The sequence below is a fragment of the Chelonia mydas genome, chromosome 23, assembly GCF_015237465.2.
Source record: "Chelonia mydas isolate rCheMyd1 chromosome 23, rCheMyd1.pri.v2, whole genome shotgun sequence".
Taxonomy (NCBI): Eukaryota; Metazoa; Chordata; order Testudines; family Cheloniidae; genus Chelonia; species Chelonia mydas.
In genome coordinates, this window is record NC_051263.2 from 1661266 (window position 1) to 1684503 (window position 23238).

The 23238-nt window shown below is 57.5% G+C and overlaps 2 protein-coding genes across 3 annotated transcripts; both read left to right on the top strand.

The window, feature by feature from the left end:
• The first annotated feature begins 400 nt into the window (after positions 1-400).
• LOC102947489 (cytochrome P450 2G1) lies at positions 401-10090 on the top strand. 2 transcript variants are annotated; one of them, XM_037884401.2, is made up of 9 exons: positions 401-1026; positions 2119-2281; positions 2755-2904; positions 3071-3231; positions 4760-4936; positions 6445-6586; positions 7200-7387; positions 7671-7812; positions 8948-10090. In XM_037884401.2, the coding sequence occupies exons 1-9, from the start codon at positions 847-849 to the stop codon at positions 9250-9252; spliced, it is 1608 nt and encodes a 535-aa protein (XP_037740329.1). In that variant the 5' UTR covers positions 401-846; the 3' UTR covers positions 9253-10090. The 2 variants fall into 2 exon arrangements, with proteins under 2 accessions (XP_037740329.1, XP_043390537.1); XM_043534602.1 differs by having other exon boundaries at positions 839-1026; positions 3071-3204; positions 4724-4936.
• Positions 10091-11320: 1230 nt separating this feature from the next.
• Positions 11321-21305, top strand: LOC102947273 (cytochrome P450 2B5). Its single transcript, XM_007070924.4, has 9 exons — positions 11321-11556; positions 12694-12856; positions 13482-13631; positions 14564-14724; positions 15652-15828; positions 16632-16773; positions 18397-18584; positions 19633-19774; positions 20740-21305. Exons 1-9 carry the CDS (start codon positions 11377-11379, stop codon positions 20919-20921), a joined length of 1485 nt encoding a protein of 494 aa, XP_007070986.1. The 5' UTR covers positions 11321-11376; the 3' UTR covers positions 20922-21305.
• Positions 21306-23238: the final 1933 nt, after the last annotated feature.

Below are 23238 nucleotides of genomic sequence, written 5' to 3' on the forward strand. Positions count from 1 at the left end.
CGCGGGAGAAGCAGAGAGAAAAAGAACGACAGCGGACAGATGTCAGGCATGTGGTGTAACGCACAGCTGGTGACGAGCATGCCTGGCTTCCTACGCTTAGCATTACAGGTATTACGGCTGCATCTTGAGGCCCCGACCGAGACCAGGGCCCCGTCGGGCCGGGCGCTGCCCAGACCCCGACCGAGATCGGGGTCCCGTCGTGCTGGGCGCTGTCTAGACCCTGACTGAGATCAGGGTCCCTGCTGGGCCGGGCGCTGCCCAGACCGTGACTGAGATCAGGGTCCTCGCTGGGCCGGGCGCTGCCCAGACAAAGAGCATGAGACAGTTCCAGCTTCCAGAGAACTCACAATCTAAATAGAGAAAGGGAAGGGAATTATAGTCTCTTCACAAATGGGGAAACTGAGGCACAGAGAGGCAGGTGTTTGCCCAAGGTCTCACAGGGACTCTGTGGCAGAGAAGAATTGAAGCGAGATCCCCCGAGTCTCAGCTCGGGGCTTTTACCACAAGGCCTTCCTCTCAGCCCCCTTACAGGCGGCCTGGGCGACCCAAAGCCATATCCTGGCTGGATTGCCCAGTGCCTGAGTGCTCGAAGCACCCGCCGTCGCTTTGGTCTGATCCAAACCTGCTCTCGGCTGCGCCCATGTTTAAACAACGCCGGCAGCCCCAGATAAGAACCGTATCCACCCAGCACAGGTTACAACCCCCCCGGGGGAATACAGCCCAGCCGGCCTGAAGCCAGCCAGCGTAAAGCCCGGGATCCCCGTAGAGCCTTCGGCCAGAGCGGGATTGTTTTGTCGGAGTTCCCGCAGACCCGCTGACGTCCGAGAGACGCCTCCCCAGGACCCGATGGGGTGCGGAGATGCCACGACTCTTCTGCTGCTGGTCTGTATTTCAGGCCTGATCTACCTTCTCGTGCGCAGGCCGAGCTCCCGAAGAGGCCACTTGCCCCCCGGCCCCGCTCCCCTGCCTTTCCTGGGCAACGCGCTGCAGCTGAAAGCTGAGGGGATGGTGAATTCGCTCAGGGAGGTAGGTCACGTCTGCCTGCGTCCTGCGTTTGCTCTTCCCAGGGGGGAGGTTAGGAGCCTGCTACTGCGGCTATGAAAGAACCCTGGCATCCTCCCCCGCCACCGGGAACCTTTCCCGCACGAGGAGAAGTGTTTGGGGCAGTATCCCCAGCTCACGCTCTCTCCCTGGCGCTGCTGGGCGGCACGGCATCTGGGTGTATTTCCCCCCTTATTACGTAGGCCCGGGAACCCCAAACAAAGCTCAGGACCCTGGTGCGCTAGGCGCTGTATGTGCGGAATACCGGGCACCGATGCACTCTGCCCCGGAGGGCACCACATCTCAGCGGTGCTTCTGGGCATGGGCTGGAAGGTGCAACAAGCCCGCCTCAGAATCAGCCCATTAATGATTGCTAAGGAAAGCAATGGTGCAGCCAAGCGTCGTGCGCAGTCTAGTCGGCCTCGCCGTGCGAGCGCCCCGCGATAGTTTGCGCCGGAAGAGCTAGAGATGCTGACTGCACAGAGGAACGGAGCTATAAAGGAGAGAAAGGAATCGGGATTCTCTGCCACCGTCCCCCTTCCAGGCCTTAGGCACCCTGACGTCTCGCCAGCTTTGTGCGCTGTGCACAGGCTGGGGTGGATATTTGGGGCAAGGAGAGCTTTAGGGGTTGGGTGGGGTGAGCGGGCGCGGGGGAGGACACGGGGCGGTTGCTTGTGTACATAAATAACCGTGAAAGGATTTTTGCACGGTTCCCCAGCCCAGCTGGGCGGCGGCCGCACGAACAGGGTGCCAGTGAGAAAGCCGACTGATCCGCTCAGCGACTGCAAACCAGGGGTGTCACTTCAGAAAAATGCGGGGGGCGGGAATTTGTGTCGGCCTGTAGAACTTGTCATGGGATCAGAGTGTAGCCTGCAAAGTCTGGCGGGGGAAGAGGGCAAAACGCGGCACGTGCAGGCCTATGAAAAGCCGGGCATGCGTGCAAAGCAAGGTCTGGGGGGGGAGGGGGGGGTAACTGCCCCCACCCCCCTCCCATAGCAAATCACACCCCTGCAACAGACTAGCGCACGGGGACGGATTCTGCTCTCAGTTCTGTCCCCGCCCTGATTTCTACCGCAGCTCAGGGACAAGTACGGCCCGGTCTTCACGGTTCATCTGGGCCCCCGGCGGGTTGTGGTCCTGTGGGGGTACGAGGCTGTGAAGGAGGCCCTGGAGGACCAAGCCAACGAGTTCAGCGGGAGAGGGAAGCTTGCGGCCTTCGAAGAGATTGTCCAGGGGTTTGGTGAGTTCTGCAGGCCACATATAAGGCATGTGGTCCGATGGCTGGGAGCCAGGACTCCTGGGTTCTATCCCCAGCCCTGGGAAGGGAGTGGAGGCTGGGGTTACAGCAGGTGGGGGCTGGGTTCCAGTCCCAGCTCTGGGAGCAGAGTGGGGTCTGGTGGTTAGAGCTGGGAGCCAGGACTCCTGGGTTCTGTCCCTGGTTCCGCCACTGACTCAGTGAGCCAGCTTGGGCAAGTCCACCTGGGTCTCCTTTCCCCCAGCTACAGACTCACCAGCGGGGCTGTGAGGTCATTGAACGCCTGTTTCTCACATGCACAGAGCACCCTGGCGTGCCAGCAACGCGTGGTGTTCTCACCAGCGCTCTGGACAGCCAGCACGCCCCTGCCCACGCCCCTCCAGGCGGGCCAGTTCCCTCTCCCGGTTCCCCGTCCTGGGCCCTTGATGGGACGCTTTGCACAATCCTCCGATCCCCAGGGCTGCTCTTCTCCAACGGGGAGCGGTGGCGGCAGCTGCGCCAGTTCTCCCTCGCCACGCTGCAGGACTTCGGCACGGGGAAGCGGAGCGTCGAGGAGCGGATCCAGGAGGAGGCCCAGCGCCTGGTGGAGGAGTTCAGGAAAACCAAGGGTTCGTCTATTTCTGGGTTCCTCTGTATGGCCGGGTCAGGGTCTGGGGAGCAGCTGCGAGGGTTTCCCGTTCATGCCCTGCGCCCCTCCCTGCTAGAAGCTGTCAGACGTTCTGGTACCAAAGCCGCTGGACCGGGTGAATGTCCCATCCCCTCTTCTCCTTCCAGGTTTGCCCTTCGACCCCACGTTCCTCCTAAGCCGCTCGGCCTCCAGCGTCATCTGCTCCATCGTCTTCGGCCAGCACTTTGATTACGCGGACGAGAGCTTCCTCGACTTGCTGGCCAAGACCAACCAGGTCTTTGTGCGGCTGAGCTCCACCTGGGGACAGGTGAGCGGCCCAGGGAGCCAGGGATAGGACCCAGAGCTCCCAGACACCCCCCTGGAGTAGGATCCCCAGGGGGCCACCCCTGCCCCCTTTATCCTGCAGGAGTGGGACAGAGACACCTGAGAATCATCCCCACAGACTCATAGACGTGGGGCTGGAAGGGACCTCAAGAGGTCACCGAGTCCAGGCCCCTGCGTTCAGGCAGCACCAAATCAACCTAAGTTGACCCCGACGGGCGTCTCTCCAACTCGTTGTTAAAACCCTCCAGGGTCGGGGATTCCACAACCCCCTACGTCACCTGTTCTTAACTCCCCTGAGAGCTGGAAAGTTTTTCCTGATCTCTAACCGAAAACTCCCTTGTCACCAATCAAGCCCTTTACTTCTTGTCCTACCCGCAATGTATCACCAGCCTCTTGCATAGAGTCATAGGGTTAGAAGGGACGGCAAGCAGCGGTGCCGGAGCAAGGGGCGCCGGGGGGCCATGGCCCCACCACTTTTAAATAAGGGCGAGCGATGGGGGGAGGGGCAGAGAGGAGCGAGCAGGAGCGGGGTCTTTGGAGGGGGGGAAGTGGCGGCCTGGGAGAACTGCAGGAAACAGGAAATATACAGGTTTCAGAGTAACAGCTGTGTTAGTCTGTATTCGCAAAAAGAAAAGGAGGACTTGTGGCACCTTAGAGACTAACCAATTTATTTGAGCATGAGCTTTCGTGAGCTACAGCTCACTTCATCGGATGCATACTGTGGAAATTGCAGAAGACATTATATACACAGACACCATGAAACAATACCTCCTCCCACCCCACTCTCCTGCTGGTAATAGCTTATCTAAAGTGATCATCAAGTTGGGCCATTTCCAGCACAAAAGAAAACCTGGATTTGTGCTGGAAAAGGCCCAACTTGATTATCATACACATTGTAAGGACAGTGATCACTTTAGATAAGCTATTACCAGCAGGAGAGTGGGGTGGGAGGAGGTATTGTTTCATGGCGTCTGTGTATATAATGTCTTCTGCAATTTCCACAGTATGCATCCGATGAAGTGAGCTGTAGCTCACGAAAGCTCATGCTCAAATAAATTGGTTAGTCTCTAAGGTGCCACAAGTACTCCTTTTCTTTTAGGAAATATACAAGGAGATCAGACTAGAGAGTAATCTTCTGGCCTTGAAACCTCTGAAACGCTGGGGCTCGAGAGAAAAGCCGAGCGGGAATGTCACACATGCGCCCCCCTGGTTTTCTCTGCCCTATGTATTATGCTCACAACATGCCAACAGAGAGGTGGGATAAAACCATCAGACACTCGCGGGGGAAGATTGCAATGTAGCCCCGTGGAGGAGACTTCGGAACGATAACACACAAGAACCCAGAAACACAGAGAGACAAAACAGGCTGCTCTTCCAGCACCGAGGCACAGCTCCCCCTGCCCTGGCCGGGCTGCCTGTGATCAGACACTTCCCTGTAGAGCCACAGGCCTCCCAGCGGGACTGGGAAACCCCAGAGCATTTCAACACGGTTTTCCATACCCACCCTGCAGCTCTACGAGATGTTTTCCTGGTTCATGCACTTCCTTCCGGGAGCCCACAAACAGATCTTCCGAGACCTGGAGGACATCAACAGCTTCATCCTGGAGAGGATCAAAGCGAACCAGGCGTCTCTGGACCGTGATAACCCGCGGAATTTCATCGACTGCTTCCTCCTCCAGATGGAAAAGGTCTGGAAAGAGAGAAGCTGAGACAGATGGACGAGGCCCAGTGTCCTTTGTTTCACACGTACGGTTCAGGCATCGCCATGTACTTCAGGGAATCAAAGCAAGTTTTTAAACTCCCCTTTGTCCTGATGCCCACAAAACACCTGACCACCGTTCGGCGGCTTGTGTGCTGGAACCGTGGCCTATCACGCTGGCCCACATGGCCCAGTGATCCCTTGTGTTCCCTGTGTGCTCTCTTGCCTTATACTGAGCTCTGAAGCTCTTTGGGGCAGCATGTTTTTGCCTGACTCACAACTGGGGCTGGCTCGCGCTATGGTAACACAAGTGAATAATGAATTAGTAAATATCTGAGTCCATCCAGGATACCTTAGCACCTCCACGGTCTCTTAATACCTCCACAGAAACCTGGAACCTCCATGGTCTGGTAGAGCTGATGTGGGTACTGTAACCCGCTCGGGCTCGGACACCCAGATTTAGGGATGCAAACCTTGATTTGAATCAAAACCATTTCTTGTGGTTAACAACTACTATTCAAGCAGAAAACAGGCAAAATAAACCAATAAATATAATGATCTCCTGGGGCGTAGGCAGGGTCGGGATGGATTGTTCCTCCGATGCTCCAAATACCCCTTTATACTTCAGCACATACGTACACAGCCGCCTGACGTATTCATGACCCTTCTCCCGGTCGCCACGACGCATTATATAGCTTCCAATCAGCATCGAACCCGGCGACACCCACACTGCATACATCACACCCATCTATGAGATTAGCCATTTCGTTGGTTAATTGTCATCACGCCTACACCACCCAGAGAGAGTGACCGCGGAACGGAGGGCTGCTTGGTGCAGGGTTATTTTTCCCTTCTCTACTTTCCTGTTCTTGTCCTTCATGGCACTTTCTTGTTTATCTCAACTTCCTCTTCTGGCCACGGGCCTCGGGGGGGGTGGGGGGCGGATCTCATAAACACACCAGCATCAGTTATTTACCAAGCAACTCACCCAGCTTTACCTCGGGTTCCTCCTGTGGTTTTAACAGACACTGATTTCCCCTCCGAGCCCGTAGACAGGTCCCTATGGAAATCCTCGCCAAACCTTAAGACACATGGGGACTTCCCAAAGGCTTAGGTCTGACCATTATTGTTCCAACATAACCCATACATTTCAGCTCTCCAACAGGGCCTCCATAGTAACCTAGACTCTCCTTGGTCCCTTACGGCCTCCATGGTAGCCTGGTGCCTCCACGGTAACCTGGCAACACCATGGTAGCCTGGTGCCTCCACGGTAACCTGGCACCTTGTGGCATCCGAGGGGCTGGGGGCATCAGCTCAGTCTCTCACCCCGTCCGCTCCGGATGGGCTGTCAAACGACTGTTTCAAAGGAGCAGCGGCCTGCTGGGTTGGGGACAGATCCAAAGGCCATTGAACTCCATGGGGCTATGCTGACTTGCCCCAGATGAGGATCTGTCCCTGTCCCGGTGATAACTCACATGTCTGCCTGTGCTTTCCAAGGAAATTCTCAACCCCGCCACGGAATTCCACCTCCGAAACTTGGTCATGACGGCGTTCAACCTGTTCTTCGTTGGGACCGAGACCGTCAGCTCCACCCTGCGCTACGGACTCCTGATCCTGCTGAAACACCCGGAGGTAGAAGGTAACTGAGTCGGCAGGAAGCTGGTAATTAGGTTACAAGCTTGGAATAAATGGGCCAGATCCCCAGGTAGCGTCAACGGGCCTCGCTCCCTTGACTCTGGTGGAGCTGAGGATCCAGACTGAATGGGTAGTAACTTTTGGCCCCCATCTGGAGTATTCAGACGTGGAATGAATTTGATGGTTCTCAGCCCCGTTCCTAGCACCCCTTACCCATATGTTAGCATCCGCCACCCTTCTCAAGGGTCCCTCCGAGTCATACCTTGGCATGGAGCTAGAGAGGCAGAAAGAACCGCAGGGTCTGTCTGCGTCCAGCAGCCTGAGTAGAGAATCCCCCGTGTAGTCACCCCAGCAGAGTTCTCGCTCTTCTCCGCGGTGAGGGACCCAATGGGTGTCATTGGCTGGCCGACACCAGGGAACCCCCGGAGGGACACACTGGACTGAAGCTGCCTGGCCAATGGGCCAACCCTAGAGACCACCCCGCAGGCCCCCAGCCATGCTGCAAAGCAGGCTCTCAGACCGGCCAAGAACAAAGCCCTTCCATTCCCCGGCCCACGATGGGGTGTCCTGGTGTCTCCAGCCCTGCCGTGTTCTATGTCCTGCTCATCTCTCTCTAGAGAAGATGACCCAGGAGATCGACCGGGTGGTAGGGCGCAGCCGCGTGCCGGCCGTGGCGGACCGGAGCCGGATGCCCTACACCGATGCCGTGATCCATGAGATTCAGAGGTTCAGCGATGTTATTCCCATGAACCTCCCACACGCCCTGACCCGGGACACCCACTTCAGGGGATACGCCATTCCCAAGGTAACAGCTCACAGTGTCCGTACGGGGACAGATTCCCTTCCCCCCTCCTCCCCGAATGTCAACCCGGAGTGACTGCACTGGAGCCAGCGTTACACCGACGGCAATCCAGGGTAACCAAGCGAAATTGTCGCCACTCACTTCATCCAAAGCAAGAGTGGGATCGTTAGACCCATTTTGCAGAGAGGGAGACTGAGTCGGGGGCCGCTCCAGGAATAGAACCCAGGACTCCTGAGTTCCCATCCCTGCACTCTGCCCATTGTCTCTCCGCCTCTCTGCTGCCCAGGGCACGGAGGTGTTCCCGGTGCTGAGCTCTGTGCTGCGGGACCCCAGCCGCTTCAGGGACCCCGAGAGATTTGACCCCGGGCGCTTCCTGGACGAGCAGGGTCACTTCAAGGCGAACGAGGCCTTCATGCCATTCTCCACAGGTACAGAGTTGGGAGGGTGAGGGGACATCACAGGAGCCCGGCTGCCCCCCAGAGGTGGCTTCTGAGACACGGGGAAGGCGCCCCTAGTGGGTAGCAATAGGATGACATGCCCGACAGAGACATTCCTTCTAACTCAGGGGTTCTCAAACTGGGGGTCGGGACCCCTCAGAGAGTCGCAAGGTTATTATATGGGGGGTCGCAAGCTGTCAGCCTCCACCCCAAACCCTGCTTCGCCTCCAGCATTTATAATGGTGTTAAATATGTAAAAAAGTTTTTAATTTAAAAGGGGGGGGGTCGCACAGAGGCTTGCAATGTGAAAGGGGTCACCAGTACAAAAGTTTGAGATCGGGGCCCCGTCGGGCCGGGCGCTGCCCAGACCCCGGCCCAGATAGGGGCCCCGTCGGGTCGGGCGCTGCCCAGACCCCGGCCGAGATCGGGGCCCCGTCGGGCTGGGCGCTGCCCAGACCCCGGCCGAGATCGGGGCCCCGTCGGGCCGGGCGCTGCCAGGCTCTGCCCAAGCACAGAGTGAGAGACGATCCCTGCCCCACAGAGTTCGAAGTCTAACTTGGGTTAAAAGAGGCGTGAGCAGGCAGCAGCTCGGATTAGCAGCTACGGTCTCTCAGGTTCCCTAGGGGCTTTAAGGAGCTGCCGTGTCTTTCCTGTGGTTTTATCCTGGGGCTCGTCTACACGGTTCTCCCCACTGGAGCAGGAAATCCGCCTCCCCGGCAGGTGGGAGCTGCTGACGGAAGAATTCGTCCCTCGACCTAGTGCTGTCTGACGCAGGGCCGTGGGCCGGCTTAGCTGTGTCACTCAGGGGGGTGGATTTTTCACACCCCTGAGGGCCGAAGCTGGGTCGGTCTCACAGCGCAGACCAGCCCGAAGTTACAAACGTATCTTATTTTTTGTCTGAGGCCATGCAGCAAAGCCAGGAAGAGAAACCCGTGCTCCTGAAAGCTCCCTGCCCACTAGCCCAGCCTGCCTCTCCCTTAGCTTACCCTGCTAGCTCTCAGCCTCTTCCCTACCATGCTCCTCTCCCAGCCCGCAACGTGGGAGGGAGGGGTGGTAGCGATTTACGGGATTATAAAGATAATCAGGGCGGGGCGTGGTTAATTTCACCCCTTGTTTTCCTCCCTAGGGAAGCGGATCTGCCTGGGCCAGGAGCTGGCCAGGATGGAGCTGTTCATCTTCCTGACGGCCATCCTGCAGAACTTCACCCTCAAGTCCCCCGTGCCCCCCCGGGACATCGAGCTCACGCCGCCAGCCAGCGGCTTTGCCCATGTACCTCCCTGCTACCAGCTCTGTGCGGTGCCACGCAGCGGAGGGAGCCAGGCGAAGGAGGAGCGGCCCAAAGATCGTCCGCAGGGGACAGCGGGGGCTCCGCCGAATCACACACCCCCAGCAGCCAGCCCAAATGCAGGGCCTGGGGCGCTATTCCCGTGAGGAGGAGCAACGGAAGAGAGGAATCCGGTGTTTCTTCGATGCTCTGTTTATTTGCAAATGTATCAAGCCCCGTCTCCCCGACCATAGAAGGAATCAAATAACAGGAGGGGGTTTCTTTGCTCAGAGCTCCACTCCTCTTTGCAGACAGCTCTCGGCCCCAAAAACTCTCCCTTTTTCTCCAGGCCACACTCCTAGGGCTTCCCCTGGCTGTCTCCTTGCCTTTTTGCTCCTGCTCTGTGCCTATTTCTTGCTGCTTCGCTCTCACACAGAGCCACAGATGGATAGGGGTGTGCCTGTGGGGACAGAGAGGTGCATGGTCTAGTTATTATGTCGTCCTGCCTTGAGGGCAGGGGACTGGACTAGATGGCCTCTCGGGGTCCCTTCCAATCCTACACTTCTATGATTCGATGCATATGTTCACGTGGAGATGAACAGAGTCATAGAAATGTGGGGCCGGAAGGCACCTCGAGAGGTCACTGAGTCCAGCCCCCTGCGCTGAGGTAGAACCAATCAGCCCGAGACCAGCCCTGACAGGGGTCTGCCCAAACTATTCTTAAAACCCTCCAGGGACAGGGATCCCACAGCCTCCCTCGGACGCCTGTCCCGGAGTGTCACTCCCCCGAGAGTTCGAAAGTTTGTCCTCGTATCGAACCGAAATCTCCCTCGCTGCAGATGAAGCCCCTGACTGCCCCGCTCCGTGCCTCAGTTTCCCCACCTGTAAAATGAGGCTAATCATTCTGAACTGCTTTGAAATCTACTGCTGGAAAGTGCTGGAGAAGAGCTTGGCATTACTGTTTCATCCTCTGCTGTGAAATCAATTAAAAAAACCATTCTGAAATGGTGCCTTTTCAAATAACTCGTGTATTGCGGGCTGTTAGCCTGGGGGGCGATGGACGCGGTGTAGGGCCTGGCCTGGAACCCGAAGCAGCAGCTCGCCGTGTGTATCCTCTAGATTCACAGAGGGACACCCGTGATCCCCCAGTGAGCCGTGCTCAGCACAGCTAACAGGGAAATGTTGTCTGGCCCCGGACACAGACGCACCGGCCCAGGAACCAATCCTCGTGCTAGTGATTAAGTAGCGTGGGGAGGGGGATGACTATTTTCCATGAACTGCCCCCTCCCCCCCCCCCGCGGTCAGAAAATGCTGATTCGTCAAAATTAAACCGGTCCACGGAAATGTCTCCGTTCCTGTGACACTTTCCTCAGGGCCAGGCTGGTCCGAACCAGAGCCAGAAGCTGAGCCCCTAAAACAGCCGATGGCTCAGAAGCCAGGACCCGCAGGTAAGAGACCCAGGTTCAAGACCCTGAATCAGACTGAACTGTGATTTCCACCTGGGTCTCCTAGGTCCAACCCCGGGGGTAGCCAGAGGGTGCTCTCCCCTGTGATTTTTCGTGAACAGTTTCCAAAGGCCTGGTTTCCATTCCGCCGCGGCGTGAAGGCAACTGTCGAACCTCGCCCTCTCTCACGCGGTGAAATTCTCGCTTTCCGGCCAGCCCGGTCCCGCAGCGACGGTCACTCGTTTGCTGGCCCCGGCGGGGGCCAGAACGGGCCGACTGCAGGGAGCGATTCTCAGCAGGGCCCCTCCAGGAACCGCCTGGTCTGGTTTCCCGTTAGCGCCGCTCTTTTTTAACTCTTTCCATTACCAGGCACCCGGGATTTCTATCCAGGACTGACCGGGGAGGGTCTCTTTGCACGGCTGGTACTGCTGTCTGAATCCCCTCCCCCCGGGTTGGAAAATTACAACGAAAATGAAACAAAAATTCTTGACATTTTCAGTGGGAAAATTCAACTTTCCGTCAACAAATATTTCCCCCCAATTTGGGGGGCGTGTCTGAAAAAACAAGCTGTTGTGGGGGGACGCAGATGCTTGGTGCAGTCAGGTCTGTTCAGTGCACAAGCCGGTTTTCCTGTCAGGGGCAGAAGCTGTGGGAAAGTTCCCAGTTTGGGAGGCCTGGGTGTGGCTCCAGGCCCGAGGGGCTGGGAATCCACCTCTGTCTCTGGGCTGTTCAGTTCCTGCTCCTTGCTACATCGTTGAACTCCACCCGGGGAGGTGTCTACATTTCACTTCCTCTTCCTCGTTCCCGGGCACCCTCCCCATCCCCAGGGCGTCACGCTCTCTGACCATGGATCTCTGGCCGGGCTTCACCGTCCCGCTGATCCTGCTCACGGCCTTCTTGCTTCTTCTGCTGTGGAGGGGGCACGTGGCCAGGCAGAGGAACCTCCCTCCGGGCCCACGCCCACTGCCCCTCCTGGGCAATTTGCTGCAGTTGTGGGGACCGTCGTTGTTACAATCTCTGCTGCAGGTGAGTTCAGGTCCTGAACTGATTTCTCCCCCTTCGCCCCAAGGAGCAGGAGCCGGTGGGCCGGAGACTTGCACGGCTCCGGGCTGGTTCTCATGAGCTTGCACTTGGAGGCAGAGGGAGACACAACCCAGCCTACAGAGACACTCTCAGGCTCTCCGCCTGGCGCATCAGGGGCCGGCGGAGCCCCAGCGGGGAGGCTGCCCCCGGCTCTTCCTAGAACGAACCCCACCTGGGGGCAGGAGCTTCTCCTGAATGTGGCCTAACAGGCAAAGGGTCAAGCCACCCTGTCCTGCCGCCTCCCCGCACCCGCGTGGGCAGAGAGGCAGGAGGAGAGTCCTACAGGCCAGATGTTTGATTAGGCTCCCGGGCATGTGTAGATCTGTAGCTGGAGTAAATAGAACTGTGCTGATTTACACCAGCTTAGGATCTGGCCCCAGGTGTGTCCTTTCTGGGGCTGCAGTGGGACAGAAGCCCAAATGATTTTGGCTACAGAGCAGCCCTTACGGCTAATAGCTCGTCTGCTCGGCCATATTTAATATGCAGCCGTGAACGAGCTGCTTCCCTCGCTGGGTGTTATGTTGAGCTGGGTGGGGATATTTTCACGGGCAGTGTAGTCCCATCGAGGCTCGGCACGGCCAGGCTGAATTAATCCCGCAGCGCAGTACGATGGTGGGAAGTTACCCCAGGCCAGGGTGGGTTGGCAGGACAGGCGCTGGGCTGGCGAGCACAAGTTCTAACCCAGAGCGGATCCGAAACACGTTTCTCGGTTGGGTTGGGTTTTTCCAGCTTGTGGAAAATTTTGACTTTTTGTCAAAAAGTGAAAAGTTCTGGGGCTTTGGCAATTGAAAACCAAACCCAGGCCCACCCATCCGGGCTTCACAAATCTGCACATTTGTGTTTGGTCGAAAACAATCGGGGAAAATAACATTTCAATGGACGTTTTTCGACCAGCCCAGTGCGTGGCCGTGGATGTACCAGTTTGCTTTGGTGCCTCAGTTTCCCTGTCTCTAGAACAGGGTCGGGGATAATGCTCACCTGCCCGCTGCCACCCGGGGTTAATTAGCTAAACGTCGGGCCAGCGTACGCACGTGTAGGAGAGCCGCATATCCGAAAGTAACGGACGCTTCCCCGCTGCAGGTCAGAGACAAGTACGGGCCCGTGTTCACCGTCTACTTGGGGTCTCAGCGGGTCGTCGTGCTGTGGGGCTACGAGGCAGTGAAGGAAGCCCTGGTGGACCAAGCGGAGGAGTTTGGTGGCCGAGAGGGGTTAGCTCTTGTGGAGAGGACCAGCAAGGGCAATGGTAAGGAACAGTCTGGTTCACAGCATCATGGCAGCTCAGGTCGGGATTCAGCATCCTTGGACGTTGACGGAAAATCCAAAATGCACCCAGCTCTGGACCAAAGCACCCCGAGGTGAAACACGGGTGTCGGGGACGGAGAGACAGACGGAAGGGGGTGTGCGGAGACAGACAGAAAACCTGTGATTCTCCCCGACTGAGTCTGGGCCAGCCCCAAGCATTCAAACATTCATGAGCCAGCTGCCAAAAAAACCCTGAGGTTTTTTTTAAAGCCAAATCACCAGCTATTTAAAAAATAATGAATTTCAGGTCCTTTTCTTTCACCTCATGTTTTCTGAGTCTCTAGGGGTCAGCTTTTCAAGCTTTTTCCCCCACACCCATTAAGGGTAGGAACTTCTTTAAATACAAGCTGAGGTTCTCAGCTAGTCACGGGACTCCAGGAGCTGGGGCTTTAAGGACAAACTCCCAAAGCCATGAGAAATGGCAGCACGGCGTTTTACCCGCGATCTCTTGCAGAAGAACTTTTCTCTGTAGCGATCGGCGGGGGAGCTCATTGCTGGGGCGGGGCTGAGACTTGAGCCCCATTCACTGGGAGGCGCGTGCCCACAGAGTGCCTTTCTGTGCCCAGGGCTTTTCTTCAGCAACGGGGAGACGTGGCGCCAGCTGCGCCGATTTTCCCTCACCACCCTGAGGAATTTCGGGATGGGGAAGAGGAGCATCGAGGAGCGGATCCAGGAGGAAATCCAGTTCCTGCTGGAGGAGTTCAGGAAGACGGAAGGTATCCTGGCTTTGGTATTTCAAAGAACTGGGGTTGGTCCAACGTGAATTGTCTCCCACTGTCCCCCGCATTCCTCATCCCATGACTCCAGACTCCCGGGAATTCCCACCTCCTTTTCCCTGTGTTATGACTCCAGCTGGGGAGTTGCCCAGGGAAATTTTTGACCGTAAAATATCCATTCAAAATGATGCTGTAGGGCCTCATGGGAATTGTAGTTCGGGTACCTAATGTTCCCATTCTCCTCTACAGCCTGGGCAATCTGGCCAGACTACGTCTCCCATGATGCATCACTTTCTCCCCTCTTGGTGGGGGGTCGTGTGTCAAAGCTGTGGTGCATCATGGGAGGATGTAGTCCAGTCAGAGAGCCAGGCCAAGAGACGAGAAGCATGAGGCACATGGGACGGAAGCAGGAGGCTCCACGGCACCAAAATATCAGCATCAGCCGTGGGGGATCCGGGCAGCCCACCCCCAGCCCTGCGCCCCGCTCTCTGCGAAAGCAGAGAGGCCAGGAGCTCGGGGAGCGGCAGGCGATGAGAACGGAGGAAGAGGCTGGCGACGAGGTTGGATTTCAGCTGGAAGGAGCATGGGAACCAAGGCTTCGGGAGTGGTGGGGCACCGCCCAAGCAGAGAAGACTCAGGGGGCCTGGTGCTGACGCAAGCCATGTGCGCCTCCCCCGCTGCAGCAGCCCTGGGGCTGTTCTAAGTTACCGCCCCTACTGCCACGGTCATGCCACTGGGCAGGGTGGGATCTCTGGAGTGCAGACCCGCTCCAGCCATGCCCCTGGCATTTGAGGCTGGTGTGGAGGAGGTGCAGAGTCATCCGCATGCCCAGGCTCTCTGTGCTGGGTGGGGGGGCTCCTTTGCCCCTCCAGCCCCATTGCGCCGGTGGGACCGAGCCCCACGACTAAGCGGCTCTCGGCCCTTGCTGCCAGGGACGCCCTTGGACCCCACCTTCGTGCTGCGGCGCTCCGTCTCCAACGTCATCTGCTCCGTGGTCTTCGGGGCTCGGTTCAGCTACGAGGATGAGGAGTTCCAGAAGCTGCTCAGCCTGATCCAGGCGAACCTCCGGCGCGTGGACACTGTCTGGGTGAAGGTAAGAGCCCCTGTGGGGTGGGTTAGCGAGGCCCGGCCGAGTTGGTCCTTTGTATCCCACCTGTAACCTCCCCCCAGGTGGGTTGTCAGCAGGGACTGGATCGGAGCGCTCCAGCCCCAAAGCACAGGCCTCGCTGCCGGTTGAACTAAAGGAGCAGCTCCCTCAGCTGGTAGCGGTAGTAGCTCATATCCACTCTGTGGACCAGCTGATAGAGGGGGAAAAGGACACATTTGATCAGCGCATACATTGTCGTGGCTCCCCAGACCCAGCCGAGACCAGGGCCCTGTCGCGCCGGGCTCCGTCCAGACCCCAGCCAAGCTCAGGGCCCTGTTGTGCCGGGCGCTGCCCAGACCCCAGCTGAGATCAGAGCTCATCGCACCGGGCACTGCACAGACCCCGACCCGAGATCTAGTCCCGTCCTCCAACACGCCGGCGACTCCTGCCAGCTGGGTGTCACTGCAGATTTTCCAAGCACACCCTCAGCTGCATTATCCCGGTCGTTAACGACTCATCCAGCATCAAACAGGGAGTCAGGAACTGAACCCCACTTGCCTGACCACGCCCCAGCCCCTGCCCCGCCCCCGCCCCCCCCACCTCGTCTTCCTGCCCTGGAGCCATGGGCAAACACCCAGATACGCAGGCCCTGGCTTGAGCCATCCCAACTCTCTCCGCTTGCTTTGGAGTTTAGGGGCCCCCTCCCCCCCAGCTAGACGCTGCTTGGTGCCCCCCCACGTGGCCTAGGTGCTGCTTAATCACTTCCCCCAGGCCCCACTTAATGCTCCCCAGGCCTAGGCATGGCTGAAGGGGGACCTCAGTGGTGCCCCAGGCCTCATACTGATCCCTCTGCCCCGGGGGGCTGGGGGATCTCGCCCCATGTGCGAGGAAATCACTTGGCACCCACTGCGACCCCTTCGTTATGCCCGGCAGCTGTACAATCTCTTCCCCGCTGTCATGGACCATCTGCCCGGCCCTCACAACCGACTCTTCGAGAACTTTGAAGAGCAGAAGCGCTACGTGGCCGGCGTCGTCCAGAAGCACAGAGAGACCCTGGACCCGTCCTCCCCACGGGACTACACCGACGCCTTCCTCATCCGGATGCAGCAGGTCAGGGCCGTTAGCAGCGGTGACGGCAGGGCTGGCACTCCTAGGTTCATTGATTGCAAGGCCAGAGGGTCCTAGTGTGATCATCTAGTCTGACCTCCTGTGTAAACCAGGCCTGGTTTGGTTAAACCAGATTAGCTAAACTGGGGCGAAGCCCCCGGTTAGACACACTGATTCTGGTTTAACCTCCACCTGTTCCTATCTAGAACTGGTTGGAAATTCAGCGAGAAAAACATTTTATCGTTGAGAAATGCCAATTCGGCAAAACCGAACCGTTCCACAGGAAAGGGTCGGTTTCAAGGGATTTCTTGATTAGAAAAAATTTTGAAGGGTCAAAATTGTCCATAGACCCCGTTTCCAAATGAAAATTTTCAGTTTTCCAGCTGAATGTGACTTTTTGTTTTGAAATGTGAGCTACGTACAAAGTATTTATTAGATTTAAAAAAAAACAAAAACGCTCACAATTGAAACAAAACGACCCGGTTTAGTCACTTTTCAATTCATGAAAATGTTCCAAATTTTGACATTCGGGACAGAAAACAAAATGTCCAAAATCTCGAACATTTTCACAAGATAGGGAAACTGCTTCCCAGCACGATCTAGACCCGCTCGGGTGACGCTAACCCAAAGAGAGCCCGGTTGAAACCAACATCCGAACACGATCCACCTCTGAATTTATTCCGCGTTATCAGAATATCCACCTTGATAGTCCATCCTCCCAGAGCTTGAAATCAGAGCGCTCGATAAAGCCACAGTTCTGCCCTGCAAGGGACTCACAACCTCTCCTCTGCAACCCTTGTCTCTAGGAGGAAAACGATCCGGACACCAAATTTCACCATGAAAATTTGATCGTCTCGGCACTCGATTTATTTTTTGGGGGCACGGAAACGACCAGCACCACGCTGAGATACGGGCTGTTGATTCTGCTGAAGTACCCTCATGTCACAGGTCATTACTGGGTCTGTCTAGGGGCTCCGGCTGACCACGTCACAAACAACCCCAGATCAAGCCCCCACCCAGCAACCTGGGGGAAACTAAATAGCCTTCCTTGGGAACCCTGCATAGGCAGAATTTTCCCCATCCAAGCATTGTATCCGGGGGGTTAAAACAAAGTAAACTTTATTCCTGGGTTCCAAGGCCAGAAGGGACCCCTATGACCATGGGACATCCCAGAGAGAATCCCTCTTTCAACTGGAGCCGAGCTTTTAGAGAAACAACCAACCTTGGTTTGAAAATGGCCAGTGAAGGAGAACTCCCCAGGCTTTGGGACGTGGCCCTGGCTTAAAAAGTTGCACCTAATTTCCAGTCTGATTTTGTTGAGCTTCAGCTGGTGGGAGGAGTGTGGGGGAGGGTGGACAGAATAAAATTTAGGAAAGCCAGCAATTAATAAATCAACAGCACCTGTTAGGTAAGCCCCCCCCAGGTAACTTGACCCCCATCTTCCCCCCACAGCTGTGAGTAGAGAATGAGGCAAGAATATGCTCTAGAACTAGCCGTATCCCTCCTCTGCTGTGCCCCACTCACCGTTTGTTATCCAAGGCTGTCAGGGTGCAGAATTCAAGGAGTCCAAACCACAGGCAGGCCCATCTCTGGCCCCTATAGGAAGGGCTACTTGGGGGGCACAGTGAATACAGCACTGGTATCAGCTAAGCGGCTGCTCTGCACAGCTGCAGCCCAAGCGGGCTCAGTGTTTCACTCACATTAGTGCCTATCCTGAAGGTACCTCAGCTCTGTAGTGAGCGTTCACATTGAAACCAAGGGTATATCAGACCCTCCACAAAGCCACACACAAGACGCTTTTCCTAACCCTCCTCTTTCTCCCCTTCATGTTTTGTCCAGAGTCTACGTACCCAACCACAGCAGACTGCTGTTTGGTTATGGTGACCCCTCACCTTAGCCACATTCGCTGCAGTTCTCTTATTCTTTCGTTTCCCAGCTGGGATAAACATGTTTGATTATCTCCCGACTTAAAACTTAACTGATTTTTGACCAACTTGCCCCAAACTGTCACATGAGTGAAATGCAAATGGGGCATGGCCCGTTTGTCCCCATGTTGACCAGCAGATGGCAGCAGAGAGCTCCCACTCTATGGAGCCTCTGTCCACCCGGTGTTCCCAAGCAGCTCTGGGCCGCTCTGCTCCCCGTTCACCAACAGGTGTCAGGGCACCCCAAGGGAGAGGAGGACCCCAGTGCTGCCCAGACGCTGCCCCCCAAAGAACTTCCAGTCTAAATAGCTAAAGGAAGGAAGCCCAGGCCTGGAGTTTTGTCACAGCTCACCCAGGAATTGGACCTACCACTCCTGACTCCAGTTTGGCTCTCTTAAGCACAGAGCCAGGCCTCCAGCCCTTGAAGGACTTCCTTACCCTGTCTCTGTGACTGTGTGTTATGCCAGGCTAGCTGGGAATTGAACCTAGCTCATCTGAGCATTCACCCGTTGCCGTCACCATAAGATGAGCCTTGAATACCGTCGATGGGCTGGCACTTGAGAAATACCAGCACACCAGGATAAGGGAATGGCAGGGAAAAGTGACCTTCGGCCCGGCTCAGCTCTTAACTGTTTGGTTTGTACAGCGAGAATTCAGGAGGAGATTGAGCGAGTGATCGGCCAGGACCGCACCCCCTGCATGGAGGACAGGCCCAAGATGCCCTACACAGATGCTGTGATCCACGAGATTCAGCGGTTCGTCGATGTCTTTCCTCTGGGCGCTCCCCACTCGGTGACACGGGACACCCAGTTCAGGGGATACGCCATCCCTCAGGTGAACCCCGTCATGTAAACCTTCGTCCCACACCCTAGCTGGGCGTCTTCTAGGTAGAATGGGGCGGAGTGGGGATGTTTCGATTCTTGGGTCTTTTCAAAAAAGCCGGGGCAAAAAATTATTTCAGGCTGGACCGAAAATGAACAATTATTGAATTTTTGCAGAGAACTGAAACGTAAAAAAAGAGAAAAAAAATGGTTAGCTGATGAATGAAAGGGTTTGTCTCAATCTTGCCCGTTTTTAGAGATTTACATTTTTTTTGTAGTAAAAGGAAATTTTGAAATGAAAAGTGGACTCAAACTGAAAAACAACACCACATTTCACTTCAGAAATATCCAAATGAAACAGATTCCCCCCTTCACGCCCCAAAGTGACCAATCTGGCACAGTGGCCATGGATTCCTGAAACATTTCCGCCTCGCTGTAGCTGCGTTTTTCACCGAACGAAGGGTCGGCCGGCTGCCGTACTGTCCTCGTGGGGCCCCACTCCCCAGCTCCCTGCCCCTGGTGCTGGTGGCTATGCCTGTGCAAGGGGGCTGTTGGACGGGAATGATCAGCGTGGGGCACCAGCCTGGCATGGGTAGAATCGACAACACAAGGCCCTCGTGTAACTTTCTGGCCAAGCTGCCCTCTAGTGGCTGGTCCCCTCAAGAATAGCTGTAGTTTGAGAATGAGGCTGAAAGTCACGGGTTCAACCCCTGCTAACGACCGGTGTAGCGGGTTGTTACCATGAAACTGTCATGGTTTAATGAGAGGGGTGTTATTTATAGCACAGCCAAGCTCTGGAACATGGGGCTAACGAACCTTCCTTTGTGTAGATTGTAGCTCGCTGGGGCAGGGACCGTCTCTCGCTCTGGGTCTGTGCAGCGCCCGACACAAGGGGGGGCTGTAGGAAGGGTCCATGAGAAGGCATCAAGCCCAGCCCCAAGCAGGACCCAATACCTCTGGGGAGGCAGACGCTGGTCCATCTCTAGGGAAGGTCCATAAGCATCCGCGCTCTTGGATCTGGAGCCGTTTCCACTAAGCCAGGTCCGAACTCTCCCCTCCAGGGCACGGCCGTGTTTCCCATCTTGCATTCTGTCCTGCACGACCCCATGCATTTCGATGACCCAGAGACCTTCGACCCCAGGCATTTCCTGGACAAGGAGGGTGGATTTCAGAAGAACGCGGCGTTCATGGCCTTCTCTGCAGGTAGGGGTTCTGGGCTCCTGGAGAGCGTCTCCTTTAGCAGCTGCATTCTTGGGGTGCCCGCCGGGGGGCAGAAGCAGAGATCCATCTCCATGCCATGTGCGCCGGAAACGAGGCTGTTTGCAAGTCCGCCAGCATAGATCCTGCCCCGTGCACAGGCCTAGGCACCCAGAACACGTAGGGCTTACATCACCTGGGCTGGGTGAACATCAGCAGATGAGTGAGGGCTTGGGTGCATGTGTGAGAGGCGGGGGACAGTGTGGGAGTTTTGAAGGACGGGGTCTCCTTGTCTCCCCAGCCCCCTTCAGACCCCAAGCCAGGGAGATGTTCCCTCAGGTTCTTCACAGCAAAACCCACTGTCCCGGGGGCTGAGCAAGGCTCCCAGCTCCCACACTCCTCGGAAGCACCCGATGGTTTCATAGCGGGACTCCTTGCACTGCTGTCAGAGCACCTCCTCTGTTCAGTAGCTGGGCAAATTGAAGTCCCCAGGGGACTCCCTGGAGTCCTTGGCTTGTGTGCGGGAAGCCGAACCCAGGTGTGGTCAGGACAGGGCATTAAACCCAGCTGCCCAGTCCGGGGTGTCACTTACAGCAGCCTCAGGGCTGCTCTAATTCATGATCCGCCCCCTATGGGCCCTACAGGGCAGGGAATAGCCACAGTGCAGCGCACCCTGGCCATACTCCCGATCCGCCCCCTATGGGCCCTGGGGGGCAGAGAACAGCCCCAGTGCAGTGCCCTCCAGCCAAGCCCGGATCTGCCCCTTATGCTGGCGGCTGTGCAGGGTAGGTGCAGGGCCCTTACACCAGCACCACACCGGGCAGGGAGGCAGGGATTCGGAGGGAGCCGTTCCTACCCACAGGGGCCTGAGCATGACTGAGAATCGGGCCCTGGGGATGTTCATCCTCAATCTTCTTTCCAGGGGGATATACAAAGGCCCCCAAGCAAATAACACCCGTGGCTCTTTGCAGGGAAGCGGGTGTGTCCCGGCGAGGGCCTGGCCCGCATGGAGCTCTTCCTCTTCTTCACCTCCATCCTGCAGAGCTTCACTCTCAGCTCGCCCGCCCGCCCGCAGGACCTTGACATCACGCCGGAGTACCACGGCTTCAGCAAGATGCCCCGCAGGTATCAGATGCGGCTCGTCCCCCGGTGAACGCCAGCAGCCATGCCGCGGCGGCCAGGCCTGGTTCCCTGGCAGCCTGCACCTTACACAGCGTGTTACACTGGTGCAAAACACTACCAGGGAGAGGCAGGAGCATTGTGCACATGAGAAAACCAGCAGCATGGCTGTGGAGGATCATGTGTGGGTGTGTGAGCCCTGTTCTGTGTGTGTGTGTGTGTCCCTGCCCTGGAGGCCAAGCCCTGCATATGTGTCTGTGTGTGTGTGTGCTGCCCCCTGCTGGAAGGCCTGAGCCCTGCTCTGTGTGCGTGTGTCCGGGTCCCCCAGCGGGGTAGGTGGCTGAGCCCTGCGTCCATGTGTGCGTGTCTGTCTCTGCCTGGGTGTGTGTGCAAGGCGCACTAGATACAGTCGCCATGCCCGTGGTCTGACTGAAGCCGACTCCCCTTCGGCAAGAGAAGCAGGTGAAATACAATCCAGTTTCGCTGTGGTCCGGGTGTCTTTTTCGTCTTGTCCCTTGAGGGAGGAAGGAGGCCGGGGGCAGACAGAAGCTGGAACGGGCAAGAGCTGAGGAGAGGAGCAAAGACTTCTGGGATGTTGCGCCACACCCCGGCGGGGATCTGCCCCCTGAGAATCCATCCCAGGGTTTGCAAACAACTCTCTGCAGCAAGGGGCAGGACTTTGCCCCCCCAGTGCCAGAACCACCTCTGGGCCAGGGCACCGCTGAGGTCCCACTAGCTGCGAGTCCCCCACAATACAGACGCAGTCGGTTAGCGGGCCAGGATGGAGCCGGCAGTGGGCTGGAACTCAGGAGAGCTGGACTCTGTTCCAGTCTTGGGCAGGTTACTGCCTCTCGTCGTGCCTCAGTTTCCCCCATACCCACACGCACCCGTTGTGTGGCTAGGTCGTGAGCTCTGTGGGTGTGTAGAACGTCAAGCGAAGTGGGGGAATCCTGATCTCCGCCAGGGCGCCCCAGGCACTGCTGGTGGGGGAATAATAATTACGTACCCGCCGGGTAGGAAGCCAGAGGCCTGGCTCGGGTGGGGTGAAGTCCAACTCCCTGGGAGTGCGGACGGAGGAACCTGAAACCCTGCTACCTGCCCAGCACATAGCAGAAGCTGGCCCCATTGACCCCAATGCAGCTATGGCCCATTGACCCCAGCTGGGGGCTGGCCCCATTGACCCCAATGGAGCTACGGCCCATTGACCCCAGCTGGGGGCTGGCCCCATTGACCCCAATGGAGCTACGGCCCATTCACCCCAGCGAGGGGCTGGCCCCATTGACCCCAGGGATGTTTCTTGTTTCGAATGAGCGGGGTCTCTACACACTCGTCAATAGGACACTCTGTGCACACGTCCGCGTCCCATTGACACAGCCGAGAGCCGAGGGGGCAGGTGCGGTCGGGCGTCTCCCCCGTGCTGGGAGAGGGACCAGTCACTGCGTCCCCGGGGGGGTTATGCTCCTGGGGCCTACGTTCCCTCTGAGCTGCAGCCGCACGGCAGCCTGCTAGCTCTGCACAGCCGCTCGGGGCTGCAGCGGTGAGAGATGCCTCCCCCCAGCCCCAGCCCTGCCGCGGCGGGGAGAGGGGCCCCAGCCCAGCCCCGACCTGCCCTGGCCAGGGGAGAGCTGCCATCCTGCAGCACCAGCCCAGCCCAGGTGCTGCTGTGGGGTGAGCTGGGGGGTTCCTCTCTCCCTGGGGCAGCCTGCACCCCAAATCCCTCATCCCCGGCCCCACCCAGCAGGAGCCATCACCCCCCGCACCCCAACCCTGTGCCCCAGCCCTGAGCCCCTCTTCTGCATTCCCACCCCAGAGCCCACACCCAGCCGGAGGCCTCACCCCCCCCACACTCCAACCCTCTGCCCCAGCCCTGAGCCCCTCATCCCCACCCCCACCCAGCAGGAGCCGTCACACCCCTGTGACGAAGTGGGACTGTTCTTAATGTTTCCTCTGAATAGTGTGGGGGTGCCTCAGTTTCCCCTAGGCAGCTCTTAAGTATTTAGGGGGTGGGGTAAGGGTGTATGATCATTGCAGAGCCCTAGAGGGGAGGTGTGTGCAGGGGTCTGGGCACAGAGAATGGCCGACACCCTGTTTCCTGGCCACTGATGGCCTGGGCCCTTCCCCCCTGCAAGGTGAGAGCTAAAGGGTTGGAGAACAAAGGAATCAGGTGCCCTCCTGGCCGGGGAAAGGGACAAAGCCCAGAGGAGGAGGGGCTAGAGGGAGTTTCAGTTTGGGGCTGGCTGGGACACGGAGTGAAGGGCAGACGTGGTTGTCTGGCTCACTGCCCCCCAAAAGGGACCCAGCTGAGGGGTCCTGTTCTCTGCACCTACAAGCTCTGTGTTAGACCATGTTCC

What these genes read in the sequence shown, in the direction of transcription:
- LOC102947489 (XM_043534602.1), top strand. Translation starts at nt 847, where the DNA reads ATGGGGTGCGGAGATGCCACGACTCTTCTGCTGCTGGTCTGTATTTCA. An exon ending in CCAAGACCAACCAGGTCTTT is followed by an intron (nt 3,205 to 4,723) that starts GTGCGGCTGAGC and finishes GGGAAACCCCAG; the next exon opens with AGCATTTCAACACGGTTTTC. An exon ending in GAAACACCCGGAGGTAGAAG is followed by an intron (nt 6,587 to 7,199) that starts GTAACTGAGTCG and finishes ATCTCTCTCTAG; the next exon opens with AGAAGATGACCCAGGAGATC.
- LOC102947273 (XM_007070924.4), top strand. Translation starts at nt 11,377, where the DNA reads ATGGATCTCTGGCCGGGCTTCACCGTCCCGCTGATCCTGCTCACGGCC. An exon ending in TGTTACAATCTCTGCTGCAG is followed by an intron (nt 11,557 to 12,693) that starts GTGAGTTCAGGT and finishes TCCCCGCTGCAG; the next exon opens with GTCAGAGACAAGTACGGGCC. An exon ending in TCCTCATCCGGATGCAGCAG is followed by an intron (nt 15,829 to 16,631) that starts GTCAGGGCCGTT and finishes CCTTGTCTCTAG; the next exon opens with GAGGAAAACGATCCGGACAC.